This window comes from Macrotis lagotis, chromosome 5 (assembly GCF_037893015.1).
Source record: "Macrotis lagotis isolate mMagLag1 chromosome 5, bilby.v1.9.chrom.fasta, whole genome shotgun sequence".
Lineage (NCBI taxonomy): Eukaryota > Metazoa > Chordata > Mammalia > Peramelemorphia > Peramelidae > Macrotis > Macrotis lagotis.
The window spans coordinates 241837280-241861936 of NC_133662.1; the positions used below are offsets into that span (position 1 = coordinate 241837280).

The 24657-nt window shown below is 45.8% G+C and overlaps 1 protein-coding gene across 4 annotated transcripts in view; it reads left to right on the forward strand.

The window, feature by feature from the left end:
- The window catches only part of ABR (ABR activator of RhoGEF and GTPase), a 291714-nt gene that overhangs the window by 134031 nt on the left and 133026 nt on the right, over window positions 1-24657 (forward strand). The window contains exon 1 of one of the 4 annotated variants that reach the window (XM_074189146.1): window positions 11907-12090. The exons of the other annotated variants lie outside the window; for them this stretch is intronic. Coding sequence (XP_074045247.1) covers window positions 11956-12090 — 135 coding nt within the window. The 5' untranslated portion in view covers window positions 11907-11955. Of the gene's footprint in view, window positions 1-11906; window positions 12091-24657 lie in introns of those variants that run through there. 4 annotated transcript variants of the gene reach the window in all.

Below are 24657 nucleotides of genomic sequence, written 5' to 3' on the forward strand. Positions count from 1 at the left end.
TCATAGCTAACATTTATCCACCAAAGTTCTTTATTGAGGCCCTAGTGTGATATAGAGATGATTCTGGGATCTAGAAGGCCTTGTCATGTGTAATTTGCTTTGTAAGTCCTACCAAGATTGACAAACTCCTGAGTTTGTACCCATGGGGGAGGAGTCAGGAAAACCTTACTAGCTGTGAGACCCTGTGTTTGAGACCTTGTTTCCCTAAGTATCCTCATTTATAAAATACGTTGGAGCAAACTTCGCTAGCATTTTTGCTAAGAAAAATCTCAAATGGGGATATGAAAAGTTGGACATTGACAAACTGCTGAACAACAACATGCAAATAGCACTTACTATGTACTAAGCATTGTGCTAAACACTGTACAACGATTATCTCATTTGATCCTCACAAGAACCTGGGAGATACGTACTATTATTATTTCCTTTTTATAGATGAAGAAACTGAGGTAAACGGGTGAAGTGACTTGCCCAGGGTCACACAACTATTAAGTATCTAAAGGTGTTTTTGAACTTAGGACTCCTTGATTTTCCTGCCCTGGCACACTATCCACTTCACCACCTGTCTGCTATCCAAGAACCAACCAGTTCAAGTTTGGATAGCCTTATTAATAGATGGGTTATAAGATAATGAATTTTTCAACCTTTCAAGTCTATAATAAAAATTATTGAAATTTTCTTTTCACCTTTCTTTCTTCCTTTTACCACTCCAAAGGACCACATAACAGAGAATAAGAAATAATTCAGCAAAACTAGAAAATGCAATGGTCCGTGTCCACAGGCCCCAACCTTAAGAAGGGAGGGGAAGGCAGCAAAATAACTCTTCTTATAGGAGCTGATCTGCATGAGTGAGGAGGGTATCAACTTCTTTGAATTCCTGGATACTCAATGTCAAGATTTATAGTTTAAGTGTATTGGTATATTCGAGGCTTCCTATAACTTTGTAAAGTTCATTGCACTTGGGCATACTGAGGCACAGTGGTTATCGATGGGTCCCACAAGCTGCAGATGGCAAAGCCAACATTCACATTCAGCCCATTCTCTCTTGACCATGTGCACTTTCCTGGCCTTCATGCGGTTTCCCTGTGAGCAGACTTAATTAAGTTCTACTAATTTCATAATCAACTGTGGTTCCTGGGGGAAGAGTCAGCTCACAGTTGATGTTAAATATAGGGAAGAGGACACTGAATTTGGATTCAGGATCTGGGTTCAAATTCTGACTCTACTAGTTACAACCTGTGTGAGTTTGGGAAGAACACTTAAATCTTTGATCGTCCATTGTATACTCCAACAGCAACATGAGGGTGATGGTCAACCTTAATGGACTTGCTCATTCCATCAGTACAATAATCAGGCACAATTTGGGGGTATAAGCAATGGAGAATACCATCTGTATCCAGAGAAAGACTTGTGGAGTTTAAACAAAGAACAAAGACTTTTACCTTTAATTAAAAAAAAAAAACCTTATCTTATTATATAATTTTGATGTCTCTTATATTTTATTTTTCTTCCTTAAGGATATGATTTCTCTCTCATCACATTCAACATAGATCAATGTATACCATTGTAAAGACTTACAGACTCCCTTCTGTGGGGGGGTTGGGGGAGAAAAGTGAGATTATAGGGGGGAAATTGTAAAATTCAAAATAAATAAATAATTTTTTAAAAAAGAGAAAAAAATTTAAAAAAATCTTTGTTCATCATCTTCAGAAAAATGAGTTGGACTAGGCAATTTGGGGGTCTCCTCCCAATTGAAATCTTGTGAAATGTTGTTGACATCATATCTCTTCACTCCCATCAAATATGCTCAATGTTGTCTTATTTTGGTTTTTCCCATCTACTTGCTATTGCATGTTTTCCCACTAGCTGGTGCTGGTGAAGCCAGAATTTATGTCTTGTGGTTTTCATTTAGCTTTTATTTCTGGTTTGAAAAGTACTAAGCAACAATTCATCCCTTGGATACCCTGAATGAATGAAAAGGCATTTATTAAGCCTTTACAGGATACAAAAACAAGCAAGGAAATGAGCCCTGCCTTCATGGAGCTTACATTCTAGCAAAGGGAATGACATCACTTTCCACTGATCTCATGTCCTCAGCTCTAGGGGGCAGGAGACCAGTTGGCTGGAGAACCAGGAATTTGGGATCACTTAGAAATGGAGACTTTGGTAGTGCTCGATGAAGAAAGGTTAGGAGTCTAACCTTCAGATCCCAGGCCTTGGGGATATGTGTGCCTGAGAAAAGAATGACAAGGCAAGGTTGTGGCAGTGGTGAAAGAGTACTGAACTGAACTTGAAAGTTGAAGTCGGGAGGGGCCTACATTCAACCTTGCCTCCAACATTTTCTCTAGCTGTGTGAACATTCACTTGGCCACTCTGTACTCTGGTGTCCCCATTTGTAACATAGAAATGAAAATTTCTATTATAGAGTTGTTGGAAAGATCCAAGGAGATTGACAGGTAGACCATATTATAAGTCAAGTAAGTTAGGATTGTTATTTTTTTAATTTAAAATTTCTTATTTTTTAACATTTTGAATTCTGATTCTACTTTCTAGCCCTGCCCCCATTGAAAAGGCAAGCACTTACATCCATTATACAGGTGAAGTCATGCAAACTATTTTGATATTAGCCATGTTGCCAAAAAAAGCCAAGAAAAATAAAGAAAAAAGATAGGCTTCATTACAGTTGTTACTGTTAATAGTTAGAGCTGTTCAAAAGAACAGACTGCTTTAGACAGCACTCTCTGGAGATTTTCATAGGATCATTGAAGAAGCTCATCTTGTCCATCCACCCTAATTTTACAAATGAGGAAACCAAGGTTTAGGAATGTGAAGGTATACAAGTAGAAATCATCCGAGGGGGATTTGAACCCAGATCCATTGACTCCATTCTCAATAGCTCAGGGGACCATTCTTGGTCATATTTTGTGAGCAGGGTTAGGTGACTTCTGAGGTCCTTTTAGGACTAAGGGGAAGAGGAAGAGCCACATAATGCTGTGTCTCAGAATTCTTAATCCAGCTCAACTAACACCAAAGCTGAATTTGACATTCTGTGTAGTATTCTGCACTCATAGCCCTCCCCTTTTAAAGGAAGCAAAGAAGTAACTTCTCATATTTTCTTTTTTTAGGAGTGTATTTACTCATTTTGATTTTGCAGCATTCAGTATTGTTTGCTTGGGGGCTGTTCTTACATTACTATATTCATCATGTATGTGGTTGCCCCTGGTCTGACTTCTCTTCATATCAGTTTCTCTATGTCTTCTCTGGGTGTCAATCATTAAGAGGGACATTAGCATATTGTACTTTGATAGAAGAGCCCAAAGCCCTCTGTCATGTAAATCCAATTCACTTGGAGGTCGTGGCATCACCTCTCTGATGTCACGGTCCTCTTCAAGAAGGAAGAACAAATGAGAAGAGGTCAATGGGGGCGGGGGGCAGTGTGATGAGAGATTTTGAATAAAACAGTGATCCTGACTCATCTTCCTTTGGGAGGCAAGCCTGCTTGGGGACCATGATCCCCCAAATAATCTCTATGACCCCATACCCTTCTTTGTTGCTTATCCCTTATGGTGTAGTCTTCCTCTGGGAGACCAGCCTACTCTTGGAGAGCATGATCCACCAGATAAGTTCTTAGGTTCCTATATCCATTCTTGCTACTCCCTTACTTTTCCTTGATGATAAAAACAGCTACCAATCTCTCTCTCTCTCTCTAGCTTTTGCTAACCACAGCAATATATAAACTTTTTTGTTCCTAAAAAAAGCAATCCAATGAAAATCTGATTGTATGAGGAAAGGTTAATGGAATTGAAGGTTGTATGGAGAGAAGACTAAGGTGACTGATGGTTATTCAGGCATGTTTTAGTCATGTCTGACTCTTCATGACCCCATTTGGGATTTTTTTATGCAAAGATCTGGAATAGTTTGCCATTTCCTTTTTCAGCTCATTTAGAGGTAAACATGTAGAGGAAAAGTGAGGCAAATAAGATAAAATGACTTGTCCAGAGCCCCACAGCTAATAAATATCTGAGGACAGATTTGAACTCAGGAAGATGAGTCTTCCTGACTCCAGACCCAACACTTTATGCACTATGGCGTCACTTACTGCCTCCAAGTGATTGATTCCTACTGCCTTCTGAATATTTGACAAAGGCAATTATGGGGAAGAAAAATGGACTTGGCTCTGGATAGCTTCAGGAAACAGAACTCTTAGACCATGGATTGATGGAAGTTTTGTGGAGTCTGGTTTGGGTTCATTATAAGGAGGAACTTCGGTCAATTAGAAAGACAAAGTAATGGAATGGTCTGCTATGGAAGGCAGGGAGGGGAGCAAAGATAGGAATAATAATAAAATAATAGTTGAAGGGATTGTAAAAGCAGATTTTTATAGAATACAGATTATTTCATTTGAGCCTAGGGGAAGTCCTGTTTTGAGTATATCTTTGTGAGGGAGGTCCTGAAGTTACTATTATCTCCATTGTATGAATGAGAAAATTAGGACTCAAAGCATTTGAATTCCTGAGAACCACACAGGCTAGATTTGAACCTAGGTCTTTCTAACTTCAAGTCAAGCACTCTTTTCTCTCTGCCACCTAGCTGCCACTTAGTAAAGCTTCCAATGGAGAGACATTACACTCCTGAAGAGCATCTATTGTCTTTTGTATCTTTAGCCCTTAGCACAATGCCTAGAAGATGGAAGATGCCAAATAAAAACATGATTTTTGATCTGACTAAATTCAGCAATTTTTTTTATTAAGGTCCTACTGTATACCAGACATTGGGAATCCAGAGGCAAAAATGAAAGTCTGCTGTCTAGGAGTTTGCACTATCTAGGGGAGGGCATGGAGATTCTGCCTTGTCATCAGAAATAGAGACAGAAACCATGTGACTACTGCAATTTCTGCATTTGGAATAGAGGGAGTAATATGATATATGACCTCTTTTACCCTAAGATTTTATGACTTTATGTCATAGAAACAATGTTCTGGAGCTGGGAGGACCCTCACAGGCCATCTAGTTCACCCCCCCCCCCCATTTTTCAGATGAGGAAACTGAGGCCCTTAAAGGTAGTGTGACTTGCCTAAGGCTTCAATAAGTGATTCAAACCACAATATTCTTTCCCCTGAAACTAAGGGAGTAGCAGTAGAAAAAGATAAGGGGCAGTGTGAAGAATTGATGAGATTTGGAGAGGCGGACAAAGAGGTCCCAAAGAGTTTTAACCTCAAGTGAGCAAGAGAATGACAGAAGTCAGGAAATTAGAAGAGAAAGGTGGTTTAGGATAGAAACTGAGGATTTTGGTTTGTGTTATTTTGGATTTGAGATTACAGTGGAGTACCTTTGTAGAGGTGGGTCCAAGAGATTATCTGAGATTCATGTGTGGAGCTCTGGTGCCAGAGAGATGAGATTAAAAGAGATTATATTATTAAAAGAGATTATTATATTATATTATATTATATTATATTATATTATTAAAAGAGATGAGATTAAACAAGAGATTGTTCAACCTTGAGAAAGGATAAAGGTCTAAAGAAGGGGTGTGGGGAGATTGTAGGAAGAGAAGAGCAAAGGGCTAGAACTGGGGAAACATCCTCATTGAGAGGGTGGAAGGGGAAAGAGGAAGGGAGAATTGGGGGGATGGCAGGGGAAGAGAGGTCCAAGGAGGGTAGTCCACTATGTCAGATAGCTCAGAGCAGAAAAGAGGGGATTCCTGGGAGAAAAATTTGATGCAAAAGTTGTCATTGTTACCTGGAGAGGATAGTTTAGGGAAAGTGATAGGGATAGGAGCCAGGTGCCAATGTTGCAAGGAAATGGAAGGTTTGGGTATGAACAGACATTCAAAAAACTGGTTGGGAAGGAAATGGAAGACTTGAGTAGTCATGTGGGAAGGAAAGGAAGAAATCTTGATGTGGAAGTTCCCTCAAGAATACAGTTCTTGGGGCGGCTAGGGTGGCGTAGTGGATAAAGCACCGGCCTTGGAGTCAGGAGTACCTGGGTTCAAATCCGGTCTCAGACACTTAATAATTACCTAGCTGTGTGGCCTTGGGCAAGCCACTTAACCCCATTTGCCTTGCCAAAAAAAAAAAAAACCTAAAAAATAAAAGAATACAGTTCTTGAGGCAGAAGCTGGGTTCAAATCCTGTCTCTTACATACACAGAGAACAGGGTCCGGAGTCAAGTAGACCCATCTTCCTAAATTCAAATCTGGCCTCAGACACTTAATAGCTGTATGACATTGAGCAAGTCATTTCCCTCTGATTATTTCAGTTTCCTCCTATGTAAAACGAGCTGGATGAGGAAATGGCAAAATACTTCAGTATCTTTGCCAAAAAAGCTACAAATGGAGTCACAGAGAATTTCTGACATGGCTGAAATGACTCAACAACAACGACACACTGTATAACTCTGGTCTCTACCTCAATTTTCTTTTCTGTAAAATTAGGGAGTACTGTTCTAGTTGGCTATTGAGATCTCTTTCAGGATAGGTCTATGATCCTATAATCCCTGGAGGACTAAGGGTTTTTTGTTTTTTTCTTGAGAGGTATTTGTAGAGAAAAGGAATGAATTCTAGCTCTAGTTGAAGTCATCTGACTGTTGATTTGGCTTTAAAAAGAATCATAGAAGTTATTTAATGCGAGTATTTGTAATTTAGGCATCTGTGAGTTGGGTTTTTCTTGTTGTTGTTTTGTTTTTTTGGTAAGCGACTTGCCCAAAGTATCTGAGGCTGGATTTGAACTCAGGTACTCCTGAATCCAGGGCCCATGCTCTATCCACTGCGCCACCTAGTTGCCCCTGTGAGTTTGTTTTAAAAATATTTCCATAGCTGTCTTTCAATAATTTCTTTTATAATCCTGTATATTTTAATTTCATGCACTTAAAGATTTGATTCTGAGAAGGGGTCCATAGACTTCTCTAGTCACTGTCCAAGGGAACAAATCATTAGGGACTCCCACCCCCAAATCTCATCCCTCTCAGGTTTTCCTGACTTCACTTTCAATGTATACTAGTTACTATATCACTTAGCTGCCTCTTAAAAGATTCAGTGGAGAGTGTTCAATGGAGAGATTGAATTTAGCAAACTTTTATTTAGTATCGACTGTGTACAATGTATTTGAAATCCAAGGGCATCAATGAAGATATCCTTGTTCCCAAGGAGTTTGCTTTCTATGTCAAGGTGGAGGAGGGAACTGGAGATAAAACATGGGCACAGATAAATTAATTCAAGGTAATTTAATGAGAGAGGGGAGGAGGGGAGAGGGAAAGAGGGAGGGAGGGAGGGAGTGGGAAGGAAGGAAAGAGAGGAAGGGGAGTAGCCTGAGCTAGTGGGCTGGCCTGTGTGACTATAGGTTAGATCAAGAAGGAACCCCAGAGACCAATTAGTCTGTTCCCCTCTGTTTTTACAGAGAAGGAAACTGGGCCCAGTGCCATACCCCAAATCACACAAGTAGTAAGCATTGGAGTCAGAGTTTGAACCCAGGTCCACTGAGTCCAGAATTGGGTGACCATCAGGATTTGGGGATCCAGCACTGGTTTGGGTCTCATTGGAGTGTTCATGATTGGGATGATAAACTTCTTCAAAGCTGGATCCTTTGGTGGCCCTAGTGGGGTTGTCATAGGGGGACACCCTGTACTGGGGTCTTCATCTTCCTGATTTTCACGTTCTCATGTTCTCTCTTCTGGTTGGGCTGCTCATCATATCTTGGGAACCAGTGAATATTGGATGGGAGACAGAACTGCAGGTATTACACAGAGCACCGGGCGTTGTCCTTTCCTAAGCTTTGGGAAGGGCCTCTCCCCTTCTAACCAAATGTGGAATTGTGGCTGAAAGGGCCCTTCAGATGTGCCATGGCTATTTATAACCAGTCCCAGGGCTGGGCCAAGGGAAAATCCAGGGACAAGGGGGAAGGAGCCAAGTCTTAAAGTTCTTAGGAAGCTGAGAGCTGGAAGCAGTGGGTGGAGCTTAACTCGACTCTACCAGAAAGGGGCCCCCTCTGGCCCAAGATTGGTTGGCATGGGGATACCCAAATCAGAGCTCTTAACCCCAGGCCTGGAAATTCCAGTAGATTGGTTCTGGTAACCAGGAGAAGTTGGGGTGTGCTGAAGGGAAGCCCCATCCACGCTGTTGGTGAGTGTGGCAAGAAGCCCAAGGGAAGCTCAGTGCTTCCATCAGACCTATCTTTCCAGCAGATTATTTTTTTAAGTCCAAAAAAATACAGGATTATATTGTCCTCCATTTGTGAGGAGGGGAGGAGATCTGACTCTGCTCATTGCCTTTCCCACCCTTTCCTCCTTCCCACTATTGGAATGGTGTCTGTCCTGGAATGGAATTATTTGAGGCCCTTTACAGCTTTAGTTACCATCCCCTGAGAAGGTGACTTACTTGGTTCCTGTGGGAATTTAGAGAACCTGGGTAATCCAGGGTGCCTCAGTGAGCTTAACTGTAAAATGGGGATGATGATAATAATAGTATGTATGTGCCAGGTACTATTATATTGAGGGTCAAATGAGATATGCTTATTACTTTTTCCTGCCCAAATATGTTGGGAAGTCTTCATGTAAAGTGTTAGAGATGAGAAAAAACCAGGAACTCTTAGTTAAGTATGTCCTGGCTATGCTGACTGTGATACCTTTGGTAGGCATTTCACTTCTCAGTGACTTGGGCAACTCCAAAAGGATGAGTTGCTGAGTAGGTAGCATCTGCACTAATAAAAGGAGTTTCCTTACCTGGGAGTTCTCAATAACATTGAAATCTCAGGTCTGATTATCAAAAGGAAAAGTCCTTCATTAAGCTGCCCCAGAACATATAGCATCATGGGGGGGGGTATAGGGGACACAGAAGATGCTAACAGGGGAAGAGTTAGAGCAGAATAGAAAACCCTGAGCCATGAATGAAGTGATGAGGCTTGTGGTCCTTCCATGGTAGACATTTCCTCCACTATGTAAATTGAGTCCCTTACAACTGCAAGGGTCCCTGAAAAATTGCAGTGTTTGCAGAATTCATCCAGCCTGATGACTGGGTGTCTCTGAAGTTAGGCAGTTACCTAATCTAGTCTTGGACCCACAGACTCATAGTCTTAAAGCAGCACTGGATCTCAGAAGTTTTCTAGTCCCCCCTCCTCATTTTCAAATGAAGAAACTGAGGCCCAGGGAGATGAAGTGACTTGCTCATCTGCTTACTAAGTCTTTTCCATGGGAAAGTTCTGCATCTCCCAGTCTGCAGATGCAGAGAAGAGTGGAGGTCCCTTGGGAGTTGCTGGAGAACAGTGTCACTTTGAATCACCTCTTCTGGAAGCATGAGAAAGGGAGGAAGGGGCAGGGGTGAGATTAGAACCCACATCCTCAATTCCAAATGTAGCTGCATTCTGCCTCAGGACTTTGACTCCAAGCTGTCTCTTTTCCTTTCCTTTTTTCTCTTGCTCTTTATTCTCTCATCTCTTTTTCACTCTTTTTCTCCTTCTTGTCCCTCCTTCCCTCTTTGCCTCTCTCTGTCTCTCGCTTCTCTTTTCTCTTTCTTGCTCTTTATTCTCTCATCTCCCTCTCTCACTTTGTCTTAATCTTCATTTTCTCATTCTTGTCATTATCCTCTTTCTCTTCATTCTCTTCTCTATCATTTCAAAGAAAAACAAAGCTCACGTGGGTTGAAATAGTCTGGACAGCTTGCAGAAGGGATGGGATGATGCCCATTGCAATGGAAATCAGGGAGGTTGGTGAAGAGAGCCTAACTTCTAGACTTAGGAATTGACTTCAACTTGGATGATGGGCCTTCAAAACCTGATGCTGCCACTTACTCCCTGGGTGATTTGGGCAAGACTCTCCACCACTGTGGGCCTCAGCTTCCTCATCTGTAAAATGGGAGAGTTGGTCTCAATGACTCCTAAGGTTTGTTCTAGCTTAGTCCTAATCTGGATAGCCCTTCTCATTGTCCCTCTGTGACCCAGCATTCACAGTTTGAACCAGGGGTTTTTGGTCTTTAAAACCTTGCTGCTGTGAGGTTTTCAGATGGTGGCTGACATCAAGAATGAGTGGAACCCAGTTGGATTTGGAAACTAAACCAGTTGGATTTGGAAACTCTAAATCTGATAACCCAACAGATTATGACCTGGTATTGGACAGAATTGGATAGGGGGGATGGAGAAGAATTGGGTAGGAGAGAGAGAGAATTTTTTTTCTTTTCTTTCTCTGCTTTCTGATCCAATTGAAACAATACAGTGGCAGTCTCCATCCTGAAACTTTGGTTAGGCGTCAGTGTTGTGTGGTGGAAGATATGGTCCTAGGCTGCTGCCACCAGACTCACCCCATTTGTCTTCTTAGGCAGATGGGTACCTGGCCTTCTTATCTGTGAGGCCAAAGCTCCTGGGGCTCTGGGAGAGCTGAATGAATTGGGTCCCAAAAGAGATCCAGAAAGAAGGTAGGGAGGAGCAGAGGTGCTAAGCAGTATGTGAACGGGTGCTTGTGCAGACTTCAAGTTGGCCTGAGTCAAGAACTGCTCTCTCCCTTTCCCTTCTTGCCTGGTTGACTGAGTTTGGGCACTGGGACACTGAGCAAAGCCAGAATGGGGCAGAGGTGAAGGGGATACTGAGCCTTTCCTGGCAGATAGGAGCTGAATGCGTGGCCTTCGGTGGGAGTCATGGGTAGTGGGTAAAGCTCTAATTCTGGGATCGGAGGACCTGAGTTCAAATGCTGATTCTGCCTTGAGCAAATCGGTTGACTTCCTTTGGTCTTGGTTTCCTCAGCTGTACAAGGTTTGATGTTGGGCCAGATGGCTTCTGACTCTGGAGTTAGGATCCTTGGTTTTTTGAATTTTTTTTTTTTTTGGCAAGGCAGTGGGGATAAACGACTTGCCCGAGGTCACACAGCTAGGTAATGATTACTTGTCTGAAGGCAGATTTAAACTCGAGCCCTCCTGACTCCAGGGCTGGTGCTAGGCTTCAGTTTCCTCATCTGTAAAAGGGGGGTGTGGGGCCGCCTGACCTCTGAGACCCTTTCCCAGTTGAGATCTGGGCTCCAGGGCTCCTTCCAGCTGGAACTGGCTGCTTGTGTGATCCTGGGAGGAGCGGAGAGCCTGGGATGGCTGGGTCCTACCGCCCCAAGGGTTAATGAGCCCCGCCGGGTTTGGGTCCCCCCCCACCCCTTCCCCCTTCCCCTTCCCCTTGGGTTACGGGGTGGGGCGGGGGTTTGGAGAAGGGGCTCCCCCAGCTCTGCTGCGCGGGGGCGGGGGTTGGCAGTGGGAGCGGGCCTGCCGGGTCCTTCCCCTTCCGTCCCCGCCTGGCCAGGCCCCGGCTCAGCCGGCCCCGCGAGGAGCCCATCGCCAGGGCGCCCGGTGACCACAGCTCGCAAGTCAAGACGTGCATTTCCTGTGTATTAATAGCAGCTCCGGCTCCGAGTCCTGAAAGGGCGGGCTTTGTGGGGCCGGGGCTGGGCTGGGCTGGGCTGGGCGGGCCGGGCTGGCCCAGCTCCCTGGCCGGACGACACAGGAGCCAGGGACCGGGGCCGGGCTGGACCGGGGCGCACGCCGGGCTTCACGCCGGGGCTCCCGCGGGGCGCTCGCTTCCCAGCGGGGCCGGGCCGGGCCGGGCCGGGGCCCGCGGCGCCAGAGACTTTAAGGAAGTGGCGGGCGGCCGCCCCGGGTGGTTTCTTTTTCCTCCCCGGGTCGCTGGCCGCGGATCTCGGCTGACAGGCGCGGCGGCGGCGGGGGGCCCTGGGCCAGGACTGGGGGGGCCCGGAGCCCCGGCCTTGCCCCTGGGGGAGGGGGCGGAGAGCGCTCAGCATGGAGGCTGTGAGCGGGAGCCCGGGGCCGGCTCCCAGGCTTGACTCCGGGGAGGCCGGCGCGCCGCTGTAGGCCGGCTCCCCGGCCCCGGGCCCGCCCGGCCCCCGCCGTCGCCCCCGACCCCCTCCGAGCCGCCGCCGCTGCGTGGGACCCGCCGCCTTCCTGTTTGGCCTCGGCCCGCCGCCGCTGCAGCGGCCATGGAGGAGGAAGAGGAGGCGATCAGCTTTCTCGACAAGGTCCTGGAGGATGAAGATGTGTTTGTCTTGGACGAGTGTGAGCTGGGGACCCCGAGCAGCCCCGACGCGGGCTCCCCGTTCCTGGTGGCGCTGAAGGTGGGAGCGTGACGCAGACGTCACCCGAGTCTGGCGGGCTGGGCGAGGGGGCTTCCTGGGGGAGCTAGATGGTGTCCACGGGAAGGGAGCCCCGGGCCGAACCCCACTGGCCCACCGAGTGGCCAGCTGCTCTGCCAGGGGGTAGGGGGCCTGCTGGCCGAGGGAGGCAGCTGCTCTGGGAGGGGGATAGGATGGAGTGGCCTGGATGCACGCAGCTGCTCTCCGGGGGGACGGCTGCCCACCGCCCCCAGGCCAGCTGGGCCCCCGGGGGCTCCCCTCAGCTCTAAGGCCGTGGACCCTGTTGCTTTCCCAGGCCTGTAAAAGCCCCTGCCCCAGCAGAGCTGGCTGACAAGGGGCTGGGAGAAGATGATTCATTTGCCTCCATGGTAACAGCAGTGCCGTGGCTCTGGGTAGATGTTCAGGATGTGGGGCTGAGAGAATTCCCAGCCTGGAACCCCAGGCTTCAGCTGAGGCCGCAGGAGGCAGGACGGGGTTTGGAGAGGCCGCCTGTCCCAGGTAGCTGGGATGGCTGGTTGGTGCCTGCTGCCCACTCCCTGGATGCCCTTGGGCTCATCTCTGCCCTTTGGGGCCTCCATCTCATCCTGCTGTAAAATGGGGAGGAAGAATGTCAAAGTGCATAGAGTAGACCAAGAAGATATGAGCCAAGTGCTCTGTGACCCTAGACAAGTCCCTTGACCTTTGAGGGCCCGTTACAACTCTCTTAAGTCTATCTGCAGAGCAGATATGATCTGTTTTGGTGAACAGAGCTTTCTCTCTGGGAGTTTCCTATCAATGAAAATAAAGATCCATTCCCAATTCAGTTGACCTCAAAGCACCTTGGAACAGTGAAAAGAGGAGTCATTGACTCAGGGTGAGAGGGCTGACCTGGGTTCAAATTTTGTCTCTCATGCTTAATATTCTGGGGTGATCACAGTCAGATCATTTCACCACTCTGAGGGGTTGAACTCAGTCTTCTAAGACTTCTAAGTCTACCTCTTAAGTCTGATTCTTTGATTTTTTTTATATCTACGGGTCTCCTTTCTCCTCATTGTAAAGAATTTAGACTAGATGACCCAAGAGATCTATGATGTTGTGATCCTCAGTGATTTCAGAGGTCCTTCTTGCAGCATTAGCACACTATATGAGCCCAGGCAGTCCCATCTATGGGAGCACCTGCCAACCACTGGGAGAGAGAAGGGTCAACAGTCCCTTGACTTGGTGGTTTGTTCTTCTCTGATTGCATCAGCCATCTTCCCTGTCTACCCTCTCGCAGTCTCGGGCCAGGCAGGAAGGTGCCAGGGCCTTTGGGGGCTATGGGCAGGGGCCTGGTGGAGCAGTGACTGCCCTTCTTTCCAGCCTGGGCCCACTTCTTAGTGCATGTCTAACTTTAGCATTCTTGCTCATTTACTTTCTGTTTTGTGGCTGCTGGGGTGGGAGGGGGCATGTGTGGTGGGTGGGGGCGGGTGGGTGGAAAGCTGGTGACTAAGTGATGGCCGGGAGCCCATAGACAGAAAAGCCAAGCAGCCTGAAAGAGAGTGCCCACATGTATGGACTTGGATTTGCCCAGGATGCTGAATGCTTCCATGCCGGCTGTGGGCCGGGAACCATCAAGAGACATGGCTTCCAGTCTCACCTCTAATACCCAATGTTAGGACATTCCAGTTTGGTATAACTAGTAGTGGAAGTTTGCCCAAGATACTTCACCTCTGGGCCTCAGTTTTCTCCTTTGTTAAATGGCAATTTTTGCAATTTACCTTACCTTCTCTCTTCTTACCCTCCCCTCCCCTCCCTGGGTGGGGGGTGAACAATAATTTACTCTTAAACTCTGAACCAGGGGTGTCCAACCTTTTAGTTCTGAGCCACATGGCTCAACAAAAACCTGTCAAGGGCTCATGACTACAATGCAGCTCACACCACCAGCAATGGAGGGAGGGGCAGCATGAATGGACCCAGAGGGCTGCATGCCAGCAGGTTGGTCACACCTGCTCTAAATCCTTCATTTTACAAACAAAAAACCTGTGGCTCATGGAGTTTAAGAGGTCATGTTAGTAATAAGTACAAGTAAGGGGTAAAGTGGGTAGAGCATTCAGCTTGGAATCAGGAACACCTGAGTTCAAATCCAACCTTAGACACTGCCTGATTGTGTGACCCTGGGCAAGTCGCTTCACCCTGTTTGCCTCAGTTTCCTCATCTATCAAAAGAACTGGAAAAGGAAATGACAAACTGCTCCAATAATTTTGGCCAAAGGAAAACCCCAGATGAGATCAACAAGGGTCAGACATGACTGAAAACAACATCAATAATTGGTTATAAATAGATAAAGTAGAATTTGAAGCCAGACCTGCTTCTCTAGCTAAGACGTGATAGGCTTATAGGATTATAAATTCAGAGCCGGGAAGGACCACAAACTCTATAACCTTTAACTCTATAGATAAGGAAACTGAGGCCCAGAGAGGTCTGACCTGCCCAAGGTCCTGAAGGCAGCATGAGGGGTAAAGTTTGAAGCTCCCTCCTCTGACTCCAGGATCTGTCTTGTCTCCCCTGTTCCATCTACCAGAGCTTCAAAAATTGAGAGCATGTCACCTTTTGCCTCACTTGTGCTTGGATATTTACTTCCCTTTTCTCTGAGGCCGGGTTATGAGCACACAAACCCACTTTGCATTTCTGCTGGATGAGCAGACTGGCATGTCATGCTTGTGGTCAAACCCTCCCTTCTTTCCCCTCCACCTCTCACACATGCACAGGGTGCAGCCATGCCATGAGTGTCAGCTATGGGCAAGGGACTAATATGGCACAGCCTCCTCCCAGTGTTTGAGACGATGAGAAACTGAGGTTCATCTCCCAGGAGAGATGTGGGGTGCTGTTCTTTGGGAATTCATTCTCTCCATGAGCTCAGAGTTTATAGGATCATAGCTGTAATTTAAAGTGGGAACAGATCTTAAAAGTAATACAATTGAACCCATTCATTTTTTCTAAAAATTGAGGTCCTGAGAACTCATGTGGCTTGCTTAGGGTGATTCCAGTAGGAAGTGGTGGTGGCAGGATTTGAACCTGTGTCTTCCTGATACAGGAGCAGCACTTTCTACACTACAGCCTCTCACTTTCTGAGTCCTTTGGAGGCTGCCTTGAGGGGAGGAGGTTTGTATAGGACTGGGACCTTTGCACATCATAATGTGCTCTAATACCATTTGCTGTATGAGTGTCCTTGGGCTGAAGCATTGACTCATGGGAACCTCTTGGCCCTTGGTACCCATTCTGTCCCAGACATCCTTGTTGGTAGTGATTCCCTGGCATCTAATGTCTCCTGTGTCTGGGCTTTGGAGGGTTTGGGCCTCATCTGAGTGTAGGATGGGCCAGTTGTGCTGCAGTGGGGAGTCAGGGTCCATGTTCAGGTCTTGTGTGTGTGTGCAACCTCAGACAAAGTTCTCTCATCTCCTGGGCCCTCAGTTTCCCTATCTACTAAATGAAGGGGGTCAACAAGGTTCTTTCCAGCTTTAAATCTCAGCTTTCATTAGCTTATGAATTCATTGGTCTAGAAAGACTCTTAGGTCCCATCTGTACATCTCTGAATCTGGCTTTTACCACCTGGGTGACTTTGGCCTCACTTTCCTCCTGAGTGAGATGAGATCAGACTGGATGGCCTCTGAGGTCCGTTCCAGCTTTAGCCCCATGATCCCATGAGTAGCTGTCCGTTATTACTTGGGGACCAGGAAGGACATCTTGCTGCCTTCTCATTTCTTAGAGAATGTTTTCAGCAGTTGTTCTATCTTCAGTGGAGGAGAGATGGACCAGGTGGGCCCATACTTGTCTCTCTGGCTCAGTACAAGGTCTGGGCCCATGGAAAGATTTCAGGAAAATCTGTGATTTGGGGGGAGATGGAGGAGGCCAGCATCTTCATTTTCACTAACTTCTCACTAAAATTTAGCATTTCTTTCAATTATTTAATAACCTTATTGTAAGAAGGGGTCCATACTTCACTGGACTGCCCAGAGGTTCCAGGGCTCACAAAGAGTGAAGGATTCCTGGACCAAGGAGAGCCTCAGGTTCATCTTGCTGCCATAGTATCCAGTTGGAGTTCAAAGGCAGTTCTTCCTCTATTTCTATGACTTTAAAAGGCCTTGAGTTTCATTACTATTAGAAGATCACAGGGGTGGCTAGGTGGCACAGTGGATAGAGCACCCACCCTGGAGTTAGGAGGACCTGAGTTCAAATGCGGCCTCAGACTTAATAATTACCTAGCTGTGTGGCCTTGAGCAAGCCATTTAACCCCATTGCCTTGCAAAAAAAAAAAATTACGGTTCAAACTCAGATCTGGCTCCTGCCTGCCACCCACAGGATCATTAATCAATGGCTGGACATCTCTAAGCACCAGGTACTCCACCTGTTAAGCAGGGATAGTAACTTGCCTCTGGGGACTGGTGCTGGGAAAATGTGGTATAAACTGTAGAGCTGTATGGGCAGATGGCAAACAAGGTCAAACCTTTTTAGTTTAGATGTCTTCCTGAGAAGCTTTGTTGAAACAGATTTTTTGCAAATCATGCCACTTTGTCTCATCCCAGGTGATGGTGAACCATCTGACATGAAGACTATGCCTGTCTGCCTGCTTCTCCCTCTTCTTCCTTCTGTCTTTGTTTCTCCCTATCTCTCTCTGCCTCTGTCTCTTTCCCCCCACCCCTCTTTGTTTCTGATTGATGCACACTTGGAAGTGACTACTCTCCTCTACGCCCAGCTTCCTCTGACTTCCTCCACCATCTCTGTCCTCAGACTTTCTTGTCCGTCAATAAATTACCTGTAAAGTCAAAATAACATCCCCCTTTTTTGTATGGGGTCTTATATCTTTCAAAGCAACTGTATTTACATAGAATCACAGATCTAGAAGGCCATCCAAGCCAACCACCTTATTTTATAGATGAGGAAACTGAGTCTGAGGTTATATGGGTCAGAGAGAACATTTGAATCCAGGTCTTCCTGTCTCCAGCAAAGACAGGAAGGCTGACACGTTCTCTACTCTACCATGCCTCCTACAATGTAAAATTCATAGCAGATAAGTAGTGCTTTATTTTGACATGGGATGAGATGGAAAGGAAGCCCTGGCATCTGGGAGGATTGTGGAGAAGGTGGTGTTTCAACTGCCTGTTGAAAGATGTCAGGGTTTCTGAGAGGCTGAGATGAGGAGGGAATACATTCCAGACATGGGGGCAGCCAGGGCAGAGCAATAGGAATGGGAGAGAGAATGTCCTGGCTGAGGAATCACAGCAGGGCAGCAGCCTTTGAACTGGAATGGAGAGTGTGGCAGAGGGGAGTGATGTGTAAGAAGTCGGAGAGGTGGGCTGCCAACAGGATGGTGAAGGTCTTTAAAGGCCAAGCAGTAGGGATCCATCAGGGCTTCTTGTGAAGGGCATTGACCTGCTTAGTCTGGAGCTTCCTTTCCAAGCAGCACTTTGGCACCTGTGAGGGGGATGGATTAGAGACAGTCGGTAGATATTATTGACCCCCCCAAATCAGTTTATAAATTCAAATAACCCCCAATTATTTTTACTGATTTGGGGGGGTCATCTTCAAATAGTTCAGGCCCTCTTTCCCAGCTCAGAGTTCGAGGGACTTAAGTGCCAGCTTTTGGCTACCTTCTTTGAAGGGAGAGATTGCTAAAGGTACCTCTTCCCTATTTCCTGGATGAGAGAGATGACACAAGGTTTGCTAGGCAGCAGGAGGAAGTCTTCAGGCCAACTATGGTAGCAGGATTTTGGTGGGGCTCATCCGGCTTGCAGGTTTGGGAGAGAGGAACTACACACACCATCCCATAAGGGTCACATCTGTTATGGGCTTGTCCATCATTCCATCCCAGTTGAACTAAGGCATCAGAGAATAAGGTGGGGGGGAAGCAGAGGGGTAGGGTTTGGGACACTGCTGTCAGGTTCTTGTCACCCTGATGAGATCATCTGTCAGGCCCCACAGAAAGGAAGGCTAGGCCAGACTTTGGCTACAGCCCTCACAGCTGGTCCTGTCTATCATTTGAGACTTGTGCCAGAGGAAGTAACTGGAAGGTGATTAGGGCAGCTGGGGCAGGTGTTCTGGGGGAGGGGGCTATGGAGCACTGACTGGGCTATTACCACACCCTCTGCTTGAGGACAGGAAGGGTCAGTTGATTCCAGGCTAGGGCCAGCTTCTAGCTCAGCCCCCCAGGTTGATGCCAGCCATCTCTGGGTCAGGCTGGAGTGACAACACCATCAGATTTGGAGTGGGGACAGGGGTGTGGAAGCCAACTCAGTGCCTCCTGAATAGCTGACTCCTTGAGAAAGGCCTCTCTTACCTCTTCTCCTCCTGAAGCTTTTAGCTCCAGAACCAAGGCAAGGAAAAGGGAATGAGCCAGCAGGCTGGACTGGCTTCTTGCCAGAAGCGCCCACCCTGCCTGTTTCTTACTTAGTGTTGGCTTGGAGAAGCTTATAGCAGCTCAGGGACACTATGCCACAGGCTTGGCATGGTGCCACAGTCTCCGTTTAATCTTGAAATTCCATACAACTTCCAGATTGAGGAAAGGCTATGATCCAATGGACCTTGGAATTAGACTTTCATTCCCTCTTCTCCCCCATTCTAAGAGTCTCCTCTCTCAGACAGTGTGTTAAATGATAGGGATACAAAAGAAGACAAAAACAAACCAAAAAAAGAAAAGAAAAGAAAATCAATGCCAAAAGCTCCCAGTCTGATAGGCGAAACATTGTGCAGACAAGCTATGGTTTCTGGAACTGGGGAGTGTGTGTGTGTGTGTGTGTGTGTGTGAGAGAGAGAGAGAGAGAGAGAGAGAGAGAGAGAGAGAGAAAGAGAGATCAAGCTATAAAGGACCTGTATCTATTAGCTGAGGGAGGAATACAAAATGAGAGGCATAATGGGATGGTTCTTTAAAGTGTGGATGGAGTTCTGGATTGAAGTCATAGGACTTTGGTTAGGATCCTATCTCTAATAATGCTTATATGACCTTGGAAAAGACCTCCTAACACCTCAGCTTTCTCCTCTTTAAAATGAAGGATTTGTACAAGGTGGCCTCTTAGGTCCCTTCCAGCCATATACCCCCCATGATCTTAAATGTTTCTGGGCCTCAATTTACTGATTTGTAAAATAAGGAAGAAGAATTAGCTGGCCTCTGAGGTATAATCCTATGAATGAGTTTGCTCCAGGGAATCCCTTGGGAGGTGCAGGGAGCTGTGCCTGTGACTTTAGAACATTAACTGGGCCCCAAATATTGAAGGGGAAAAAATAGCCCCATTAAGTTTGAGAAAATGTTCCTAATTTGGGGCTGGGATTGCACACTGAAGCAGGAGCTAAATAAATGCTGATTTCTGACGGCTTGTGGGGAGAGCAGGGAGAAAGGTGGAAGGAAGAGTCTCCTTGGTAATTTTGGTGAAGGTCTTTGAGTGAAACTTGTGATAGTTCATGGGAATTTTACTGTCTATGTCCATCATTGTCTTGTTCTCCCAGAGAAAGCCTATTTCCAAGTAAGGAGCCCCAGTGAGGTGCAGAGGTGTAGAGGCAGCGGCAAAGAGGCAAACTCTCTGGCTTCTTTCCCACCAAAAATAGTCCTAGGGTCTGTGCTTTAGCTCTGGGAAGATATCAGAGGCCAGCTAACCCAATTCTCTTGTTTTACAGATGAGGAAACTGAGACCCAGGAAGATCTATTTAATGGCATATAGCAAGTAACTGAACTGGGATTGGAATACAGATTTTGCCAACTCTAATCCTATGCTTTTTCTGTTTTTCCATGCCTTACAGCGTAAGAAAGGGATACTGTGGAGCCAGAACTGTTTTCTCCATGGTGATTTATTTTTTCATGGGGGTTATGTGATGAGATGGAGGTTGGAGCTCAGAGCCAGGGCCAAGCAGCTGCTTGGCAGATGGCTGGTTCTGCAGATATTCTTCTGCTTGTTCCAGTTGATTTTCCCACCTTCTCTGTTCTCTAAAGCCTCCCAGACTCTGTGGAGACACAAGGGAACTTGGATTGTAGAGCCCATGGTGAAGCACACATGTGGATTTCCTGGGCCTTCCCAGCTCTAGTTGGTCAGTAGTGGTGATGGTGGTGTGGTTTATCTGTTTTGTTTTGTTTTGTTTTTGTCAACCCTGTTGTGTTCTAGGGCAAGTCATCAGTTTGGGGGTATTGGAGGGGAGATGAGTATGAACTCTTCCATATTCTGTATAAGAATGGCCATCTGAAAAGCCAGAACAGCTGAGTTTACCCATTGTTTAGATCAGGGTGAATTAATTAAATGTTTGACCAAATATAGCAGGCTAATTTTTAAGTTAATAATTTTTATGGCCACAAATTAGGTTATAGATATCCGAATAACCCTTGGTAGAAAAAAGACTCTCCATCCTGGTCTAGTTAGATCAGTGGCTGAGTCTTAATAGAATCAAAGGGCCTGCATTATATATTTTGCCTGCTTTTTGTAATTCAAGGTAGAGGGAAGGAGAGAGAGAAAAAAAGAGAGAAAGAAAAAAAGGGGGTATATGTGAGAGAGAGAACTACCACACATCTTTTACCTCAAGGACAACAGGAGTTTAGCATCCATCCTAGCTGTGTGTCCCTGGGCTAGTCATTTAATCTCTTTGAGACTCAATTTCCTCATTCCTCATTTGTAAAATGAAGGTAATAATCACAGGGTTGAAATTATATATAGCACTTTGCCAGCTTGAAAATTGTACATGACTGCCAGCTGCGGCAAGCATCAGAGAATTTTAAGAGCAGAAAGGGGCATCAGCAGTATCTCATACAGCCATCCCTTATCTGTAGGAATCCCCATATCCTGGTTTCCAGTTTTTCCTCTGACACGTATTCATTGAGTGACCCTGGGAAAGGCAGCTGCTAGTTTCTGGGCCTCAGTTTTCTCATCTGTAAAATGAGAATTGATTCCTTCCAGTTCTGAAATCTGTGATGGTATGACCTCTGACAGTCTGTTTCCTCTTTTGTAAAAAGGGAATAATGATATCTCACATGTGCAAATGAGATCATTGAAAGCACCGACTAGGAACTAGCAAGTATAAGATGCACTAAGTTTTGCAAATGTCATCCTGTAATTTTCATTTCTTCACAATAGTCCTGAGAAGAGTAGGTGCTATTATTATCTCCTTTATCTAATAATACTATTATTATCTACATTTTACCAATGGAGAAACAGAGATTCAGGTTAAAAGAATTTGCTTAGGATCACAGTGTTATGTGAGGGAGGATTTGAATTCAGGTCTTCATGACTCTGGGACCAGCACTGTATCTGCTGTACCACTCAACTACCTCATAAATATCAGATAAGAAATGTAGTGGAAAGAAAGGCAGCATGGGATAACTCAGTGATTCCCAGTGTTTTCAGAAAAAAACCAAACCCTGTGAACCCCACAGCAATTTAATATCCTACTCATAATATTCTAAAATTATTTACTGCTTAAGCACTATTAAATACTTTTTAGCACAAACACTTTGGACCATCTTTGGGAACCCCTAAAGATTTTTTGAACCACTAAATGGGGGCCTACTTTGTATCAGCCTTTGCCTAAGCTCCAGGGTTACAAAAAAAGGCAAAAACCAGACCCTGCCCTTCAAGGAGCTAATGGGGGAGATAGCAAGAAATAAATACAAATAAACTATACACAGAATAAACAGGAAATAATTAAGAGAGGGAAGGCCCTAAAATGAAGAGAGATTGGGAAAAGATCATTAGAGATAGGAGCTAAGAAGACCTGGGTTCAAGTTCTGCCTCTGAGGAAGACTGCCTGTGTGATCCTGGCAATTCACTTGTCTGCTCTGAAGCCCTCTCTAGTGATTCTTTCGAGATAAAATGGTGCCAGCCTGCCTGGCCAGGGGTACTTCCTTCTCTCCTGTTCCAATGAAATCCCAGGTCATATCACAGTCTGACACCTAGAGTAGTTAGGGTGGAGGCAGCCTCCACTTTAGTTGAGTCCTTTCCAACTGGGTGAAGGCTGCTTCCAGAGAGTTCTCTGAATTGCCCTTGGCCATCCTCCTGCCTCAGCAGGTGCCAGCCAAGGGGCTGTTCTGGTTACGCTAGGAGCTTGGATCTGTAAACTGCTACTCGAGGCAGGAGCCAGGCTCTCGGTAAATATTTACTCATAGGTCTGATATTCCTCTCTGAATATCTCATTGTCCTTGGCTTGGGTTTCTCCTGAGCTCTTCTTTGTCTGTTTTGCATTATGGTATCTGTGTGGGCTCTTTGAGCCTGCTTTCATAGGCTTCCTCTGGGCAGTTCCGTGAAACCAGAAGCTGCTTGGGGACGTTTTCCTGGGAATGGCCTGCACTAATGAAATTAGAGGTCTGAACCAAAACAGAACCCCAAACAAACCAAAAACCAGACTAATCTCTCTGAGGCCCTGGACCCCAGTACCTAGCAAACGGTGCCTTCTGTCTTTCTATAATTTTCATATCTGTCTGTCTAGCCATGTATACAGATATGTATATGTATGTGTGTATGTATCATGCATTTCTATTTCTCAATATGTACATGTAATATGTCTAATTTTATGGTAGATGATATTGAATTTTATGAGACAATATTTGTTGGATTGAAAGCTGTAGTATAGTCAGCCAACAAGTCTTTATTAGGTGCTTACTGGATATTGTGTTCTATATTAATCTCTGAGAGATTCAAAGTCAAAAAGAGCCCCTCCTATACGAATGGGGAAGCCAGTCTGCACACAGCTGAGGGCATCATACCTACACACTCACACACAAATACACACACACACACCCATTCATACAAATAGACCCACTGAATTGATCATTAATTTAGGAAATTGGGCTGGCAGGCCCGTTTGGGGTACAGGCTGGAAAAGATTACACTTGGCAGAGGGTATGGGGGCAAAAAACACAGAAAACAGTGGTAAAAAGTAATAGAAAGGCAGACAGCATAGGAACAGGATGGGGCGGTGGAGGAAGACAGGCAGGGATGGGAAGAGCAGGAGGAGCGGGGGATGGGCAAAGAGAATCACTCCCATGCCCTCAGATTCTAGTTGGGAGCTTTTGCAGCATGGACCCAATGGAGAAGGAAGAGTCTGGGAAAGGGAATGGGGGCAGGGATTTGAGATCTCATTTTTACAGGGTTTGGGGAAAAACATCCCACTCCTATCCATGCCACTTTGGGATTAGTTTATTCACATGCATCTCAGTTTTTGTGTAACTTAGAAGTCCTCATCTCCATTATCAGCACATGTTCGATGTTCTCCTGCTCTGTTTGGAGCTGTGGGCTCTGGATTTTGTCTGGAAGTCACATTTCACAGGACTAGCAGTACTTGACAAGGAGCGCTTAGGTTCTTTCCCCTGATTCAGCACCTATTACCAGAATATGAATGTTGATTAAGAAATGGCACGATTGATCTTTGGGACAGTCTGGATGTGACTTCCAGGTTCCCCCATGTGATCCGATTTCCTACAAATGCCCGTAGAACAGGCATTAACTATCCTAACTAGAAGTGGGAGGGGGATGATTGGGGGACTAGATATAGTTTTTACACACACACACACACACACACACACACACACACACACACACACACACACTGGAGAGTAATTAGATAGGCAAAGGAGAAGGGTCTTAAAAGCCAGGAAAGGTAGAAATTTAAAGATGAAGAAGGAGGGCTTTCTGGACATGGGGGCCAGGAATTGCAAAGGTACAGAGGCAAGAACTGCTCATGGTGGGCGCTCAATAAATGCTCAGAATTTGGGGGAAGGGGAGCAGCATCTTGCGTGAAGAACACCAGTAGACAGGATAGTTGAATCACAAAGCTTAAGAAGACTGGGTAGGAAGGGTAGGATGGGGCCAGACCTTTAAAAATTAGACAGAATTTTATACAATTTGATGAGCTCTAAGTTGAATCCAAGGGACCCAGGCAGGAAACTGCTAGAGTCATCTGGAGCCGATTGTTAAATTTACACTTTGGATTAACAAACACTACAACTTGGGACTGGATTTATTATTCTGATTGTCTAGAATTAAGAAAGTAATGGAGGCAGGGGAGTGATGGAGAAAATATAAAGCTGAAGAGAGTTTATTGTTAGCCATTTCCCAGCATACCCTGGGCCTTGTTTGAATCCCAGAACGTGCTTCTCAGTTCAGCCCCGGCAGGCATCAGTTTTGCTCATTTGTAAAATGAAGGGGGTGACCTCTGAGGTCCCTTCTAGCTCTGAATCTATGCTCCTGTGACTCATTTTCCCCAGCAGGGGCAGCAGTAGCCCAAACGTTTAGTGGAGCTTCGGAATATAGGTTAGTGTGCTAGGCTGATGAGGAAACAAAGTGTCTGGAAGTGTTTCTGCTGTCTTTGGGCTGAGGTGAGCTGGAGCCACCAGAGAGAGATCAGGGATACAAAGTAGCCTGGGTCAAGTATGAAACCTGAGGCAAGACTGAACTTGGGAGCTCCGGAAGATGGAGAGACCACCTAGGATTCCAGATCCGGAGCCAGGCAACACTCACTCAGTCAGTCAGCATGCATTTATTAGGATCCCACTATGGGCCAGACACTGTGCTAATTAGTGGGGATACAAATAAAAGCCAAAGACAGTCCCTTCACTCAAGGAAC